General features: G+C 45.8%; 1 protein-coding gene across 4 annotated transcripts in view; it reads left to right on the forward strand.

Moving 5' to 3' along the window:
* The first annotated feature begins 559 nt into the window (after positions 1 to 559).
* NRAP (nebulin related anchoring protein) overlaps positions 560 to 19,820 on the forward strand; it is a 135,400-nt gene continuing 116,139 nt past the window's right edge. For all 4 annotated transcript variants that reach the window (XM_077258017.1, XM_077258020.1, XM_077258021.1 and 1 more), the window contains exons 1-2: positions 560 to 738; positions 7,402 to 7,496. In XM_077258017.1, coding sequence (XP_077114132.1) covers positions 667 to 738; positions 7,402 to 7,496 — 167 coding nt within the window. In that variant the 5' untranslated portion in view covers positions 560 to 666. The remainder of the gene's footprint in view (positions 739 to 7,401; positions 7,497 to 19,820) is intronic.

Consider the following 19,820-nt stretch of genomic DNA (forward strand, 5'->3'; position numbering starts at 1 on the left):
ACTGTGATACTTACAGGATGGAGAAGACAAAAGTCTCATATCATTAATGAAACCTGATTACAGAAGACATTTCCACTCCCAAATACATGGATTTAAGTCACGGAAATCCCGTGAATGTGTCCGGATCTCCTCTCTTTCTGGGGGGATCGGTGAAGATCGTTTTTACCATCCAGCCTTGCGGAGATACGGAGATCTGCCTGTCGGGGGTCCCGGAGACAACCTCGGCTATAATGCCCCTCTCCTGGCTCTACAAGTACAGATGCATCTAGGAAAGTGCCAGAATTTTCTCCAAAACGTTGTTTTTTTGGGGTCTCGTGAGATCGTTGCTGAAGTCCTGTTCACATTGATGAGGATGGAATTATTTTTACCATCTTGTAGCAGTGACTGAGCTATAATAATGTTATTACAGACCGGCCCAGTCATTGCACTTGTTTCTGCAGGCTCCGGTGTGACTTCACTCTCCTTTTTAGTGTGAGCCGTCATCACCCACACGTCGCCCCGTCCTCCCCTATAAATGAGACCCCGTCACTTGTGGACATAAATAGCTGCGACGGTCAGCTGTCACTCCGCTGCCTGATCCGACACCTTACAATACAGTCTGCTCCATCTGCGGCATCACCCGGACTTTACAAAGTTTACTGGAAAGTTTTTACTTTGGATTTCACAATGAACGTTGTGCCTTGTGCCCGCTGTGGGTACGGCGTGTACCCGGCCGAGAAGGTCAGCTGCATAGATCAGGTACCGAGCGCCATGACATTGTATGGAAAGAAGTATCAACACGGACAGGAATAATGTCCTACGACTGCTGAGCCGTGTATCTAATCCTATCCTGTGTGATACTGTCTGCTGAGCTGTGTATCTAATCCTATCCTGTGTGATACTGACTGCTGAGCTGTGTATCTAATCCTATCCTGTGTGATACTGTCTGCTGAGCTGTGTATCTAATCCTATCCTGTGTGATACTGACTGCTGAGCTGTGTATCTAATCCTATCCTGTGTGATACTGTCTGCTGAGCTGTGTATATAATCCTATCCTGTGTGATACTGTCTGCTGAGCCGTGTATCTAATCCCTTCCGGTGTGATACTGACTGCTGAGCTGTGTATCTAATCCTCTCCTGTGTGATACTGACTGCTGAGCCGTGTATCTAATCCTATCCTGTGTGATACTGTCTGCTGAGCTGTGTATCTAATCCCATCCTGTGTGATACTGACTGCTGAGCCGTGTATCTAATCCTCTCCTGTGTGATACTGACTGCTGAGCTGTGTATATAATCCTATCCTGTGTGATACTGACTGCTGAGCTGTGTATCTAATCCTCTCCTGTGTGATACTGACTGCTGAGCTGTGTATATAATCCTATCCTGTGTGATACTGTCTGCTGAGCTGTGTATATAATCCTATCCTGTGTGATACTGTCTGCTGAGCCGTGTATCTAATCCTCTCCTGTGTGATACTGACTGCTGAGCTGTGTATATAATCCTCTCCTGTGTGATACTGTCTGCTGAGCCGTGTATCTAATCCTATCCTGTGTGATACTGACTGCTGAGCCGTGTATCTAATCCTATCCTGTATGATACTGACTGCTGAGCTGTGTATCTAATCCTCTCCTGTGTGATACTGACTGCTGAGCCGTGTATCTAATCCTATCCTGTGTGATACTGTCTGCTGAGCCGTGTATCTAATCCTATCCTGTATGATACTGACTGCTGAGCTGTGTATCTAATCCTATCCTGTGTGATACTGTCTGCTGAGCCGTGTATCTAATCCTATCCTGTGTGATACTGACTGCTGAGCTGAGTATCTAATCCTCTCCTGTGTGATTCTGTCTGCTGAGCCGTGTATCTAATCCTATCCTGTGTGATACTGACTGCTGAGCCGTGTATCTAATCCTCTCCTGTGTGATACTGACTGCTGAGCTGTGTATCTAATCCTGTCCTGTGTGATACTGACTGCTGAGCCGTGTATCTAATCCTCTCCTGTGTGATACTGACTGCTGAGCCGTGTATCTAATCCTATCCTGTGTGATACTGTCTGCTGAGCCGTGTATCTAATCCTATCCTGTGTGATACTGACTGCTGAGCTGTGTATCTAATCCTCTCCTGTGTGATACTGTCTGCTGAGCCGTGTATCTAATCCTCTCCTGTGTGATACTGTCTGCTGAGCCGTGTATCTAATCCTCTCCTGTGTGATACTGTCTGCTGAGCCGTGTATCTAATCCTATCCTGTGTGATACTGACTGCTGAGCTGTGTATCTAATCCTCTCCTGTGTGATACTGACTGCTGAGCCGTGTATCTAATCCTATCCTGTGTGATACTGACTGCTGAGCTGTGTATCTAATCCTATCCTGTGTGATACTGACTGCTGAGCCGTGTATCTAATCCTCTCCTGTGTGATACTGTCCGCTGAGCTGTGTATCTAATCCTGTCCTGTGTGATACTGACTGCTGAGCCGTGTATCTAATCCTCTCCTGTGTGATACTGACTGCTGAGCCGTGTATCTAATCCTCTCCTGTGTGATACTGACTGCTGAGCCGTGTATCTAATCCTCTCCTGTGTGATACTGACTGCTGAGCTGTGTATCTAATCCTCTCCTGTGTGATTCTGTCTGCTGAGCCGTGTATCTAATCCTATCCTGTATGATACTGACTGCTGAGCTGAGTATCTAATCCTCTCCTGTGTGATACTGACTGCTGAGCTGTGTATCTAATCCTCTCCTGTGTGACATATTTATTTGATTAGTAATTGTGTATCGCTGTCAGTGTCAGAATGTGAGGCTATGGTCCCACCAGTAACAATGATTTTGGGGGGGGCACTTTTTGCCTCATACACTACTCCCGTTCACAAATCTACCTATACAGTGGGTTGGGGGCCCAGATCTGCACAGGGGTCCACCGAGCCTGATCACTATCCATTGTGCACCGCATGCCTCTATAGCTTATCATTTATACAGCACACAATCTTCGTTTCTGCATCCTATACAGGAGCTTCTCACGAAATTAGAATATCATCAAAACGTGAATTTATTTCAGTTCTTCAATACAAAAAGTGAATCTCCTATATTATATAGTCATTACACACAGAGTGATCTATTTCACGTGTTTATTTCTGTTAATGTTGATGATTATGGCTTACAGCCAATGAAAACCCAAAAGTCATTATCTCAGTAAATTAGAATAATTAACAATAATCACCTGTAAAGGCTCCAAAGTGTTTGTAAAGGTCCCTTAGTCTGTGTCAGTAGCTCCACAATCATGGGGAAGACTGCTGACCTGACAGATGTCCAGAACGTGTCACTGACACACTCCACAAGGAGGGGAAGCTGTAACAAGGTGGCACGGGGTGGTAGTCATGTGTGAGTTCACGAAGCAACAGTCCATGAGCACAGCGGCACCTCATACATGAAAAGATAAAGTCCCTTGTACAGCATGTGCAGCGTGCACCACAGCACACTCACAGGCTCTGTCAGATTCCCCTCAGCTGCTGCCATGTCGGCTGCACATTCATGAGCTCCGCAAATCACTTCAGAGATGAGGTCTTTTAACTTTACTAGGCAGCAGCATATTCATCACATAGGCAGCACAAGTTATACACAGAGACATCTTTCCCTGTAAACCGGACAGACTTTATCTTCTGCATCAGCCTCCGTTTCCTGGCAAGCTCAACTATCTGTGTCCCACCGGTTTCCTTGGACAATCTCTGTCGCACTCGTGCTCCAGGCCCAGCAGCTTCCTGCCGTTTGCCTGGTCCGGCTGTGAGTTATAGGGTAACGGGCTCGCCAACTCAGCTGCCTCCTAATCCCAGCCACTAGCTTTGGATCCTTCCTTGGAACGGTTCTGTATATACTGGTGACCACCTGCACGATTCTCAGCCTGAGGGGGCCCTTACTGCCATCTGCAGACTTATCCCCTATGGCCTGTAATACGCTCCTGCCCTTGGGCAAGCTGCCCGGCATCTGACAGAACCAGGAAGTATCTGTCCTATACCTCCCTGCTCTGTGCTGCTCTGCTGTGTGACTCCTCTCATCTACTTAACCCCTATGCTGCCTATACCTTACTACTCTTACATCTGTCCTATGCTCTCTCTCTACTGTGCCCCCTCTATTCTAATCCCCCTATGGTCCTGCACTACTCACTAATCTATCCCTAAGCTAAAGCACAATACATCACATTACAGTACATGACAAATACATTACTGTGCACCAATAGCAAGACATTAATAAAACATCAGGGTGCCGCTCGTGACACATGTGCCTGGTGTTCAGGAGAAAGGAAGCCCATGAAAAGGTCATTGGTAAAGAAGCCGGCTGTTCACAGAGTGCTGGATCCAAGTATAGAATATAGAGGATCCGACTCCGATGTTACGTAGTAGCGTGTGTCCATAAGTCGTCTGTTTGCTTCCTTCATATAGTCTGATGTGTTCATCATGACTACTGCACCTCCCTTGTCAGCAGGTTTAATGATGATTTCTTTGTTGGTTTTTAAAGACTGTGTGGCCTTTCTCTCCTGGGCACTGATGTTGGACGCTTGTCTCCTGTTAGTGTCTATGATGGTGGATTTTATCACATGTCTGAAGGAGTCTATGTCTCCCGGATCATAACATTATGGACATAAAATTACTTGTATTAAAAGGTAACTTCAAATCTCAAAGAGACAGAAGAATATGGGAATATAAACTGATGACGACCTTTGACACTCAGTGCAGGAATGAATGTGTCACATGGATTTATGTATTTTTATATCAACTAAGGAATTTGGCCCTCAGACCATGTGGGGTCATCACAACAGAACCAGACCCCAATCAGAGGACAATAAAACATTCCTTATCTAAGAACTGGTCCAATACCGTATATACTCGAGTATAAGCCGACCCGTGTATAAGCCGACCCCCTAATTTTGCCACAAAAAACTGGGAAAACTTAATGACTCGATTATAAGCCTAGGGTGGAAAATGCAGCAGCTACCGGTAAATGACAAAAATAAAAATAGATACCAATAAAAGTAAAATTAATTGAGACATCAGTAGGTTAAGTGTTTTGGAATATCCATATTGAATCAGGAGCCCCATATAATGCTCCATACAGTTCATGATGGGCTCCATATAGACACTTGCCCCATATAATGCTCCATAAAATTTATGATGGGCCCCATAAGATGCTCCATATAACAATGTGCCCCATATAATGCTGCTGCTGCTGCTGCAATAAAAAAAAAAAGACATACTCACGTGTCGTCGCTGCTCCTCAGCATCCCGTCTCTCCGCACTGACTGTTCAGGCAGATTGCGGCGCGCACACTAGTGCGTCATTGCGCCCTCTGACCTGCACAGTCACTACAGAGGACGCGGAAGACGGAGCGTCGGTGGAACGGGGAAAGGTGAGTATGAAATACTCACCTGCTCTCAGCGCGGTCCCTGGCAGCTTCTCCCGGACAGATGGTCTCCGGCGCCCGCAGCTTCTTCCTCTGTTCAGCGGTCACTGGTACCGATGATTACAGTAATGAATATGTGGCTCCCCCCTATGGGAGTGGAGTCCATATTAATTACTGTAATTCGTGGTACCAGTGACCGCTGAACAGAGGAAGAAGCTGCGGGCGCCTTAGACCATGGGACATGCAGGGACCGCGTCAGGAGCGCCAGGAGCAGGTGAGTATGTGACCGTCGTCGCTCCCCCTCACCTGCCGACCCACTCCACCAACCATGACTTGAGTATAAGCCGAGAGGGGCACTTTCAGCCCATTTTTTGGGGCTGAAAATCTCGGCTTATACTCGAGTATATACGGTAATTATATATGTACAGCTGGTATAACCTGGGCATCTCCTGTTTATAATTATATATGTACAGCTGGTATAACCTGGGCATCTCCTGTATATAATTATATATGTACAGCTGGTATAACCTGGGCATCTCTTGTTTATAATTATATATGTACAGCCGGTATAACCTGGGCATCTCCTGTATATAATTATATATGTACAGCCGGTATAACCTGGGCATCTCCTGTATATAATTATATATGTACAGCTGGTATAACCTGGGCATCTCCTGTATATAATTATATATGTACAGCTGGTATAACCTGGGCATCTCCTGTATATAATTATATATGTACAGCTGGTATAACCTGGGTATCTCCTGTATATAATTATATATGTACAGCTGGTATAACCTGGGCATCTCCTGTTTATAATTATATATGTACAGCCGGTATAACCTGGGCATCTCCTGTATATAATTATATATGTACAGCTGGTATAACCTGGGCATCTCCTGTATATAATTATATATGTACAGCTGGTATAACCTGGGTATCTCCTGTATATAATTATATATGTACAGCTGGTATAACCTGGGCATCTCCTGTTTATAATTATATATGTACAGCTGGTATAACCTGGGCATCTCCTGTATATAATTATATATGTACAGCTGGTATAACCTGGGCATCTCCTGTATATAATTATATATGTACAGCTGGTATAACCTGGGCATCTCCTGTATATAATTATATATGTACAGCTGGTTATAACCTGGGCATCTCCTGTATATAATTATATATGTACAGCTGGTATAACCTGGGCATCTCCTGTATATAATTATATATGTACAGCTGGTATAACCTGGGCATCTGTTGTGTATAATGATATATGTACAGCTGGTATAACCTGGGCATCTCCTGTATATAATTATATATGTACAGCTGGTATAACCTGGCCATCGCCTGTATATAATTATATATGTACAGCTGGTATAACCTGGGCATCTCCTGTATATAATTATATATGTACAGCTGGTATAACCTGGGCATCTGTTGTGTATAATGATATATGTACAGCTGGTTATAACCTGGGCATCTCCTGTATATAATTATATATGTACAGCTGGTTATAACCTGGGCATCTCCTGTATATAATTATATATGTACAGCTGGTATAACCTGGGCATCTCCTGTATATAATTATATATGTACAGCTGGTATAACCTGGGCATCTGTTGTGTATAATGATATATGTACAGCTGGTATAACCTGGGTAACTTTGCTTCCAGTGTTGGTCTTTGCACTTTGATTTTGGTTCCGGTTTCTTCTTAGAAAGTCTTCTCGTTTCTCTAATTTTATCTGGAGGGTTTGGCGGTCATCACATCTTGTCCTGATCTCATGTTACCGCACTGAGCGCTGCTCTGGAGGGTTTGCATCCTGCAATGTGCTTCTACTATCCAGTGTTGGTGGCGATATTGAGCCTCTGTGTGATTGGTCAGTGTGGCTCTATGCAGATCTGACATTTATCGCCCATGATGGTCCTGGCGCCATGTTTATGATCCTCCAAGACCCTTACATGAGATTGTAGTGGCGGAAAGGTCGGGGGGTTCCCACATATTTCTCATATATTCCTGTCTGCTCCTTTCAGACCTGGCACAAGGCGTGCTTCCACTGTGAAGTCTGCAAAATGATCCTCACCGTCAACAATTTTGTCAGTTTCCAGAAGAAGCCGTTCTGCCAGGCGTAAGTTTTTTGGGGGCAATTACTTTCACTATTTAGTCCATGAGCCGGGCCAGATATCGGTACCACCCGGAGTGACTAATTTTCTTTGGTATTTTTAGGTAGATGCATGTCTGTAGTTTATTTTTTGATATGATAGCCCTTACATATACGTAGCTTATTAACCCCTTCAGCCCTAGGCCTATTTGTACCCAAGTGCCTAAGCCAATCTGACCTGTGCCACTTCATGGGCTAATAACTTTGGAACGCTTTCACCTATCCAAGCCATTCTGAGATTGTTTTCTCGTGACATATTGTACTTCACGTCAGTGCTAAATGGGAGTCAATATATTTTACCTTTCTATATAAAAAAATGCTAAATATTCGGAAATTTTGGAAAAATCGGCAATTTTTTAACTTTGAAATTCTCTGCTTTTTACAAAAATACTGATACCCCCCATAATAGTTATTAATTTACACTCCCCACATGTTTACTTCATATTGGCATCATTTTGAAAATGAAACCTTATTGTTTTACGACGTAATAGGGCTTATAGTTTTATGCGCAATTTTTCACATTTACAGCAAAACCCACTTTTCAAAGGACCAAGTCACTTCTGAAGTCACTTTAAGGGGCTTACATAACAGAAACCACCCATAAATTACCCCATTTTGCAAACTACACCCCTCAAGCTGTTCAAAACTCATTTTTAAAAACTGTTAACCCTTTAGGTGTTCCACAGGAATTTTAGCAGAATGAAGGCGAAATTTCAAAATTTCATTTTTTTTCCAGATATTACATTGTAATCCAATTTTACCTGCAACCTAGCAAGGGTTAACGGCAAACCCAAACTTGGTTACCCTAATTCTGCAGTTTATAGAAACACCCCACATGTACTCGTAAACTAAAGTATGGGCACACAGCACAGCTCAACACGGAAGGAGCGCTATGTGGTTTTTGGGTGGCGGATTCACTGGAAGAAATCTAGGGGGCCATGTCACATTTGAAGGCTGCCTGAGGTACCCCCACAGTGGAAACCCCAAAAAGTGACCCTATTTTGGAAACTACACCCCCAAGGAATCTTTTAGGGGGTATAGTGACCACTTTGACCCAACCAGTGTTTCACAGTAGTTGGAAACACTTGGTTGAGAAAATGGAAAAAGTGCATTTTTTACATGAAGGTGTCATTTTAGGCTCATTTTTTTATTTTTAAGAGGTGTACCAGCAACAAATGCACCCCACTATTTGTTCACCAATCTCTCCCGAACACAACAACACCCGATATGTTGTCGTACACTGCAGTATTGGGGAACGGCAGGCCTCGGAAGGGAAGGAGCGCCAAATGACTTTTGGAGTGCAAATTTTACTGGAAGAAATCTAGGGGGCTATGTCACATTTGAAGACACCCTGAGGTGCCCCAACACACGCACACACACTGACACATACACGTTCTGTGCTGAACAGGACTCTCCGGTCTTCTCTGCAGAGCTCCTATCTCCCTCTGTAGAGGCTGACACCTCCCAGGCAGAGCAGTGAGACTACACAAGCTGGTCTATGAAGCACTTATGAGGCTTGCTTGGAAAAACTTCCTTCCATGGCTAGAAGAAAACCATGCAAGGGACCTTCACCATCTGGATGAAACACTGAAGAACATCACAAACTTTCGCATCAGTGTGTCGCAGGGATCCTTCGAAAAGCTCTTGGATAATGAATCTTGCACACTTACCCTGAAGCTCTTTCAAGTTTATCTTGAGACCCTCAGAAATGAACAACTCTCAGCATTCTGGATGTCATACTTGGACATGGTCGAGACCATGCTGGCCCTGGTTCGAGCTTCAAGAGAAGGCAACTGGATGCTTCACCTAGGAGCAATCCGACAGATGATACCATGGTGTTTTGCCTATGACAAGGTCAACTATGCCCGATACCTAACCTATTACTATGCCACAATGTCTCGGCTGCCCATAGAACACCCAGAGGTCCATGAATACTTCATGCAAGGTGGCTTTTCGGTCCAGATCGGTAGCAAGAATCCTTTTGGACGAATTCCTGTGGACCAGACCATTGAAGAGACAATCAACAAAGACACCCAGACACCAGGGGGCACAAAAGGCTTCAGCCTCAAAGTTGGAGCTGTTTCCAGGTTCTACCTGACATCAGAGTACCGCAGTATGTACTTGAGGCAGCTGAGGGCCCTGGTAGGCCAACAATATACTGACTTCAGCCATTCAGACCTACAGGTGTCTAGGATTAGAAGAGATGAAGCCGATGTCCAATCTTTCGTTCAACTGCTGGAGACAGGTTGGGTGAACCCCTTCAACAAAGAGCATAATGGTGAACTTATCAGTTTGTCAACAGCGACTGTAGCACCACCAGATGTAGCCAAAGACCTTCAAGGGGCATACAGTATAGGAGAGGATGCATATCAAACATTCAAGGATGAGCGTTTGGGTACCGATAAGCCAACTACATTGTTTCATGACAAGATGACGAAGAACAAACTTAAAACGTTCTCTAACATCCAAATGAAGACACGCAGACAAGGTCTTGGCAAGGAGGTAATTTTGAAGGCTGACAGAAACCTATTTGGCCAGATGATACTTGTAGCTGAGAACAGAAAGCTACAAATGAGTGATGTCTTGACTCATCCCCTGGGTCCATTGCCATGGGCACTTGCCAATGGTGATGGGTCTATCCGCAAGACCAACAAGGCTGCCCTCGCAAGGGAGTTGGAGAGGAATGCTCGTCCTGCAGAAGTGATCCCCGAGCCCTCTGCAACCATCATTGATGGGATGAGCCTGGTTCAGAAACTGAAGGGAAACAATGCAACATTTGGCCAGCTAGCAGGCACAGCAATGAGTCGCGCTATCCATGAGGGTGCTAAGAGCAAGCGCATTGATATTGTCTTTGACGTCTACAAGGAGACATCCATCAAAGATACAGAAAGAGTCAACAGATATGAAGGCACAGGGATCCATTTCAAGAACATTCAACATGGGCACAACATCCAGCAGTGGAAAAAGCTTCTAAGTAGTTCCTCCAACAAGGCAAGTCTCATAAAGTTTCTGGTAGAAGAATGGAAGGCGAAACACCACAGGGAGAAGCTTGAGGAGAAGGAGCTGTATGTCACATGTGAGCAGCTCTGCTTTAAGATCACCAAAGAACAGTGGGAAGAGGCTGCTGACCTTAAGTCAAATCAAGAAGAAGCAGACAAACGCCTCCTTCTCCATGCTCTTCATGCAGCAGAATCTGGTTACAAGTCGGTCATCATCACTTCGGAGGATACTGATGTCATGGTCCTGTGTCTGGGCATGTGCCACAAAATCCCATCCCACCTGTTCCAGAAATGCGGTACACAGAACCGGACAAGATTCCTGGATATCACCACTCTGAGCCGAACATTGGGAGGCAGCGTATGTGATTCATTGATTGGTATGCATGCATTTACAGGCTGTGACACCGTCAGTGCATTCGCTGGCCGTGGGAAGATGACGACACTCAAGCAGTTGAAGATGAACAAGACATACCAGGATGCCTTTCAGGAAGTTGGTCGTTCATGGGAAGTGTCTACCGAACTTTTTGAGAAGTTACAGGAAATCACCTGCCACATGTACCTGCCAACTACCCAAACAACTGAGGTAAACAGGCTCCGTTATCAGCTGTTCTGTGCCAGACGTGGAGTGGTAGAGTCAAGTCAACTCCCTCCTTGCCAGGACTGCCTTTTCATGCATGCACTGCGTGCAAACTACCAGGCTGCGATCTGGAGGAGAAGTCTGCAGAGCCAGCCATGGGTTGCAAACCCAACAGACTGCGGTTGGATGATAGATAACGACGGAAAGCTTGTTGTCAAGTGGATGCAAGGGGCACCAGCACCAGAAGCTATTATACAGCTACTGTCCTAACCTAAAGGGTTAACAGTTTTTAAAAATGAGTTTTGAACAGCTTGAGGGGTGTAGTTTGCAAAATGGGGTAATTTATGGGTGGTTTCTGTTATGTAAGCCCCTTAAAGTGACTTCAGAAGTGACTTGGTCCTTTGAAAAGTGGGTTTTGCTGTAAATGTGAAAAATTGCGCATAAAACTATAAGCCCTATTACGTCGTAAAACAATAAGGTTTCATTTTCAAAATGATGCCAATATGAAGTAAACATGTGGGGAGTGTAAATTAATAACTATTATGGGGGGTATCAGTATTTTTGTAAAAAGCAGAGAATTTCAAAGTTAAAAAATTGCCGATTTTTCCAAAATTTCCGAATATTTAGCATTTTTTTATATAGAAAGGTAAAATATATTGACTCCCATTTAGCACTGACGTGAAGTACAATATGTCACGAGAAAACAATCTCAGAATGGCTTGGATAGGTGAAAGCGTTCCAAAGTTATTAGCCCATGAAGTGGCACAGGTCAGATTGGCTTAGGCACTTGGGTACAAATAGGCCTAGGGCTGAAGGGGTTAATAAGCTACGTATATGTAAGGGCTATCATATCAAAAAATAAACTACAGACATGCATCTACCTAAAAATACCAAAGAGAATTAGTCACTCCGCTTGGTACCGATATCGTCAAATTTGGTTCTTGGCTCATGGACTAATTGATGTGCAGTCAACCATCTGAACATTGCCCTTAAAGGGAATCTGTCACCCCAAAATTCGCCTATAAGCTAAGGCCACCGGCATCACGGGCTTATCTATATCATTCTTGAATGTAAGCCCCCCCCCGACGTATCCTGAAAGATAAGAAAAACAAGTTATATTATACTCACCCAGGGGCGGCCCTGGTCCGATGGGCGGCCCGGGTCCAGCACCTCCCATCTTCATACGATGTCGTCCTCTTCTTTGCTTCTGTCGCTGTGTTTGCTTTATCTGTCCTGTTGAGGGCAGAGCAAACTACTGCAGTGCGCAGGGAAAGGTCAGAGAGGCCCAGCACCTCAGCAGAGCAAATCAGTACTCCTGTGCAGGAGCCGCGACAGGAAGCAAAGAAGAGGACGTCATCGTATGAAGATGGGAGGCCCCGGACCAGACAGCCCATCGGACCAGGACCGCCCCTGGGTGAGTATAATATAACTCGTTTTTCTTATCTTGCAGGTTACGCCGGGGGCTTACATTACAGAATGCTGGAGTTAAGCCCCTGATGGCCGGTGGCCTTAACTTATAGGCAAATTTTGGGGTGACAGATTCCCTTTAAAATGGTGTTGTCCTACCAATCAGAAGACAGAAGAGGGCGGCATTGGGCTAATTTGTATTAAAGGAGAGACAAAACTACAGCCACCACTAGGGGGAGCTCCCTGTATACAGAGATACATGATAAGATCCTGTCTGCAGCCACCACTAGGGGGAGCTCCCTGTATACAGAGATACATGATAAGATCCTGTCTGCAGTCACCACTGGGGGGAGCTCGCTGTATACAGAGATACATGATAAGATCCTGTCTGCAGCCACCACTAGGGGGAGCTCCCTGTATGCAGAGATACATGATAAGATCCTGTCTGCAGCCACCACTAGGGGGAGCTCCCTGTATACAGAGATACATGATAAGATCCTGTCTGCAGCCACCACTAGGGGGAGCTCCCTGTATACAGAGATACATGATAAGATCCTGTCTGCAGTCACCACTAGGGGGAGCTCACTGTATACAGAGATACATGATAAGATCCTGTCTGCAGCCACCACTAGGGGGAGCTCCCTGTATACAGAGATACATGATAAGATCCTGTCTGCAGTCACCACTAGGGTGAGCTAGCTCACTGTATACAGAGATACATGATAAGATCCTGTCTGCAGCCACCACTAGGGGGAGCTCCCTGTATACAGAGATACATGATAAGATTCTGTCTGCAGCCACCACTAGGGTGAGCTCACTGTATACAGAGATACATGATAAGATCCTGTCTGCAGCCACCACTAGGGGGAGCTCCCTGTATACAGAGATACATGAAAAGATCCTGTCTGCAGCCACCACTAGGGGGAGCTCCCTGTATACAGAGATACATGATAAGATCCTGTCTGCAGTCACCACTAGGGGGAGCTCCCTGTATACAGAGATACATGATAAGATCCAGTCTGCAGTCACCACTAGGGTGAGCTAGCTCACTGTATACAGAGATACATGATAAGATCCTGTCTGCAGCCACCACTAGGGGGAGCTCCCTGTATACAGAGATACATGATAAGATCTTGTCTGCAGTCACCACTAGGGGGAGCTCCCTGTATACAGAGATACATGAAAAGATCCTGTCTGCAGCCACCACTAGGGGGAGCTCCCTGTATACAGAGATACATGATAAGATCCTGTCTGCAGTCACCACTAGGGGGAGCTCCCTGTATACAGAGAAACAAGATAAGATCCTGTCTGCAGCCACCACTAGGGGGAGCTCCCTGTATACAGAGATACATGATAAGATCCTGTCTGCAGTCACCACTAGGGGGAGCTCCCTGTATACAGAGATACATGAAAAGATCCTGTCTGCAGCCACCACTAGGGGGAGCTCCCTGTATACAGAGATACATGATAAGATCCTGTCTGCAGTCACCACTAGGGGGAGCTCCCTGTATACAGAGAAACAAGATAAGATCCTGTCTGCAGCCACCACTAGGGGGAGCTCCCTGTATACAGAGATACATGATAAGATCCTGACTGCAGTCACCACTGGGGGGAGGTCCCTGTATACAGAGATACATGATAAGATTCTGTCTGCAGCCACCACTAGGGGGAGCTCCCTGTATACAGAGATACATGATAAGATTCTGTCTGCAGCCACCACTAGGGGGAGCTCCCTGTATACAGAGGTACATGATAAGATCCTGTCTGCAGCCACCACTAGGGGGAGCTCCATGTATACAGAGATACATGATAAGATCCAGTCTGCAGCCACCACTAGGAGGAGCTCCCTGTATACAGAGATACATGATAAGATCCTGTCTGCAGCCACTAGGGGGAGCTCCCTGTATACAGAGATACATGATAAGATCCAGTCTGCAGCCACCACTAGGAGGAGCTCCCTGTATACAGAGATACATGATAAGATCCTGTCTGCAGCCACCACTAGGGGGAGCTCCCTGTATACAGAGATATATGATAAGAGTCTGTCTGCAGCCACTAGGGGGAGCTCCCTGTATACAGAGATACATGATAAGATCCTGTCTGCAGCCACCACTAGGCGGAGCTCCCTGTATACAGAGATACTGTTATGGACCTGGTGGTTAGGAGCACCCGGAATGACCTGATGAGTAAACTAGTAATCGGAACAAGCTCTGGGAAAGTGGGAACTCTGCTGACCGCAAACCCTACTCCTATCACACACACTAGAAATAGCCGTGGAGCGTACCTAACTCTCCCTAGACGCCTCTTCACAGCCTAAGAGCTAACTACCCCTAAAGATAGAAATAGAAGCCTAACCTTGCCTCAGAGAAATTCCCCAAAGGTAAAGGCAACCCCCCCACATATATTGACTGTGAGTTAAGAGGAAAGTCACAAACACAGGAATGAAACAGGTTATAGCAAAGGAGGACAGACTACGCTAAATAGTCAGAGGAGAGAAAAGGAAACTATGCGGTCAGCACAAAAAACTACAAAAAACCACGCAGAGTATGCAAAAAGACCCCCACACCGACTCACGGTGTGGAGGTGAAACACTGCACCCCCAGAGCTTCCAGCTAGCAAGGAAATATCATGATAGCAAGCTGGACTAGAATTTAGCAGTACTAAGAAATATATTCAGGCAGCAGTAACAACAAATGAACTAGCAGGGACTTAGCTTCTGCTGGAGTAGACAGGTCCTCAGAGAAGTCCAAGAGAGATCTGAACCAATACTGAAACATTGACAGCTGGCATGAAGTAACGATCTGAGTAGAGTTAAATAGGAAAGCAAGCATAACAATAAATGAGGGCAGCTGAGAAAGCAAACCTCAGAGACCAGCAGTTCCGCTCAAAGCCACCAGAGAGAGTCCAAGAGCAGAACTAACCAAAGTACCATTCATGACCACAGGAGGGAGTCCGAGAAATGGAATTCACAACAGTACCCCCCCCCCCTTGAGGAGGGGTCACCGAACCCTCACCAGGGCCCCCAGGCCGATCAGGACGAGCCAAATGAAAGGCACGAACTAAATCGGCAGCATGGACATCTGAGGCAACAACCCAGGAATTATCCTCCTGACCATAGCCCTTCCACTTAACCAGGTACTGGAGCTTCCGTCTCGAAATACGAGAATCCAAAATTTTTTCCACCACATACTCCAACTCCCCCTCAACCAACACCGGAGCAGGAGGATCAACGGAGGGAACCATAGGCTCCACATACCTCCGCAACAACGACCTATGGAACACATTATGGATGGCAAAGGAAGCTGGAAGGACCAAACGAAATGACGCAGGGTTGAGAATTTCAGAAATCTTATAAGGACCAATGAAACGAGGCTTAAACTTAGGAGAAGAAACCTTCATAGGAACATAATGAGAAGATAACCAAACCAAATCCCCGACACGAAGTCAAGGACCAACACAACGACGGCGGTTAGCGAAACGTTGAGCCTTCTCCTGGGACAACGTCAGATTGTCCACTACGTGAGTCCAAATTTGCTGCAATCTGTCCACCACAGAATCCACACCAGGACAGTCAGAAGGCTCAACCTGCCCTGAAGAAAAACGAGGATGAAAACCAGAATTGCAAAAAAAAAGGCAAAACCAAAGTAGCCGAACTAGCCCGATTATTAAGGGCGAACTCAGCCAATGGCAAAAAGGTCACCCAATCATCCTGATCAGCAGAAACAAAGCATCTCAGATAGGCCTCCAAAGTCTGGTTGGTTCGTTCGGTTTGGCCATTTGTCTGAGGATGGAAAGCCGAAGAAAAAGACAAATCAATGCCCATCTTAGCACAAAAGGACCGCCAAAACCTAGAGACAAACTGGGACCCTCTGTCCGACACAATGTTCTCCGGAATGCCATGCAAACGAACGACATGCTGAAAGAATAATGGCACCAAATCAGAGGAGGAAGGTAATTTAGGCAAGGGTACCAAATGGACCATCTTAGAAAAGCGATCACAAACCACCCAGATGACAGACATGCTTTGAGAGACAGGAAGATCTGAAATAAAATCCATGGAAACATGCGTCCAAGGCCTTTTCGGGACCGGCAAGGGCAAAAGCAACCCACTGGCACGAGAACAGCAGGGCTTGGCCCGAGCACAAGTCCCACAAGACTGCACAAAAGAACGCACATCCCGTGACAAGGAAGGCCACCAAAAGGACCTAGCCACCAAATCCCTGGTACCAAATATCCCAGGATGACCAGCCAACACCGAGCAATGAACCTCAGAAATAACTCTGCTAGTCCATCTATCAGGGACAAACAGTTTCTCCGCTGGACAACGGTCAGGTCTATCAGCCTGAAACTCCTGCAGCACCCGCCGCAAATCAGGGGAGATGGCAGACAGAATTACCCCCTCTTTGAGAACACCAGCCGGCTCAGAGACTCCCGGAGAATCAGGCACAAAACTCCTAGAAAGGGCATCAGCCTTCACATTCTTAGAACCCGGAAGGTATGAAACCACAAAATCGAAACGGGAGAAAAACAGTGGCCATCCAGCCTGTCTAGGATTCAACCACTTGGCAGACTCGAGATAAGTCAAATTCTTGTGATCCGTCAAGACCACCACGCGGTGCTTGGCTCCCTCAAGCCAATGTCGCCACTCCTCGAATGCCCACTTCATAGCCAGCAGCTCCCGATTGCCAACATCATAATTACGCTCAGCAGGCGAAAATTTTCTAGAAAAGAAGGCACATGGCTGCATCACAGAGCCATCAGAACTTCTTTGAGACAAAACAGCCCCTGCTCCAATCTCAGAAGCATCAACCTCAACCTGAAAAGGGAGCGAAACATCTGGCTGACGCAACACAGGGGCCGAAGAAAAATGACGTTTCAGTTCCTGAAAAGCCTCCACGGCCGCAGAGGACCAATTCACCACATCAGCACCTTTCTTTGTCAAATCAGTCAAAGGTTTAACCACACTAGAAAAATTAGCGATGAAGCGACGGTAAAAATTAGCAAAGCCCAGGAATTTCTGAAGACTCTTCACAGATGTAGGTTGAGTCCAATCATAAATGGCCTGAACTTTAACAGGATCCATCTCGATAGTAGAAGGGGAAAAAATGAAGCCCAAAAAGGAAACCTTCTGAACTCTGAAGAGACATTTAGACCCCTTCAAAAACAAGGAATTAGCATGAAGGACCTGGAATACCATTCTGACCTGTTTCACATGAGACTCCCAATCATCCGAAAAGACCAAAATATCATCCAAATATACAATCATGAATCTATCCAGATACTTTCGGAAGATGTCATGCATAAAGGACTGAAACACAGATGGAGCGTTAGAAAGCCCGAATGGCATCACCAGGTACTCAAAATGGCCCTCGGGCGTATTAAATGCTGTTTTCCATTCATCGCCCTGTTTAATACGCACAAGGTTATACGCCCCTCGAAGATCTATCTTGGTGAACCAACTGGCACCCTTAATCCGAGCAAACAAATCAGACAGCAGAGGCAAAGGGTACTGAAATTTGACCGTGATTTTATTGAGAAGGCGGTAGTCTATACAGGGTCTCAGAGAACCATCCTTCTTGGCCACAAAAAAGAACCCTGCTCCCAACGGTGATGAAGACGGGCGAATATGCCCTTTCTCCAAGGACTCCTTTATATAACTCCGCATAGCGGTGTGTTCTGGCACAGATAAATTGAAAAGTCGGCCCTTAGGAAACTTACTACCAGGGATCAAATTTATAGCACAATCACAATCCCTATGAGGGGGTAGAATACTGGATTTGGGCTCATCAAATACATCCCGGTAATCTGACAGAAACTCAGGGACATCAGAAGGAATGGATGAAGAAATTGACATCATCGGAACATCGCCATGTACCCCTTGACAACCCCAACTAGACACAGACATTGATTTCCAATCCAATACTGGATTATGAACCTGTAGCCATGGCAAACCCAACACGACCACATCATGCAAATTATGCAACACCAAAAAGCGAATATCTTCCTGATGTGCAGGAGCCATGCACATGGTCAACTGAGTCCAGTACTGAGGTTTATTCCTGGCCAAAGGCGTAGCATCAATTCCCCTTAATGGAATAGGATACTGCAAAGGCTCCAGGAAAAAACCACAGCACCTGGCAAACTCCAAGTCCATCAAATTCAGGGCAGCGCCCGAATCCACAAATGCCATAACAGAGTAGGATGACAAAGAGCAAATCAAAGTAACAGACAAAAGAAATTTAGGCTGTACAGTAGCAATGGTGACAGACCTAGCGAACCGCTTAGTGCGCTTAGGACAATCAGAGATAGCATGAGTGGGGTCACCACAGTAAAAACACAGCCTATTCTGACGTCTGTGTTCTTGCCGTTCAGTTCTGGTCAAAGTTCTATCACATTGCATAAGCTCAGGCCTCTGCTCAGAGGACACCGCCAAATGGTGCACAACTTTGCGCTCGCGCAAACGCCGATCAATTTGAATGGCCAAGGACATTGATTCATTCAGACCAGCAGGCGTGGGGAAGCCCACCATAACATCCTTAAGGGCCTCAGAGAGACCCTTTCTAAAAATTGCTGCCAGGGCACACTCATTCCATTGAGTAAGCACAGACCACTTTCTAAACTTCTGACAATATACCTCCGCTTCATCCTGACCCTGACACAAAGGCAGCAAGATTTTCTCTGCCTGATCCACTGAATTCGGTTCGTCATAAAGCAATCCAAGCGCCAGAAAAAACGCATCTACATTAAGCAATGCAGGATCTCCCGGCGCAAGGGAGAATGCCCAGTCTTGAGGGTCGCCACGTAACAAAGAAATAATAATTTTTACTTGCTGAATGGGGTCACCAGAGGAGCGGGGTTTCAGAGCAAGAAACAGTCTGCAATTATTTTTGAAATTCAGAAACTTAGATCTATCCCCAGAAAACAAATCAGGAATTGGAATTCTAGGCTCTAACATCGGATTCTGAACTACATAATCTTGAATGCTTTGGACCCTTGCAGCGAGTTGATCCACACAAGAGGACAGACCTTGAATATCCATATCTACACCTGAGTCCTGAACCACCCAGAGATTAAGGGGAAAAGAGAGACAAAACACACTGCAAAGAAAAAAAAATGGGTTCAGAACTTCTCTTATCCCTCTTTTGAGATGCATTAACACTTTGTGGGCCAGCTGTACTGTTATGGACCTGGTGGTTAGGAGCACCCGGAATGACCTGATGAGTAAACTAGTAATCGGAACAAGCTCTGGGAAAGTGGGAACTCTGCTGACCGCAAACCCTACTCCTATCACACACACTAGAAATAGCC

Source organism: Ranitomeya variabilis, chromosome 4 (assembly GCF_051348905.1).
Source record: "Ranitomeya variabilis isolate aRanVar5 chromosome 4, aRanVar5.hap1, whole genome shotgun sequence".
Classification (NCBI taxonomy): Eukaryota; Metazoa; Chordata; class Amphibia; order Anura; family Dendrobatidae; genus Ranitomeya; species Ranitomeya variabilis.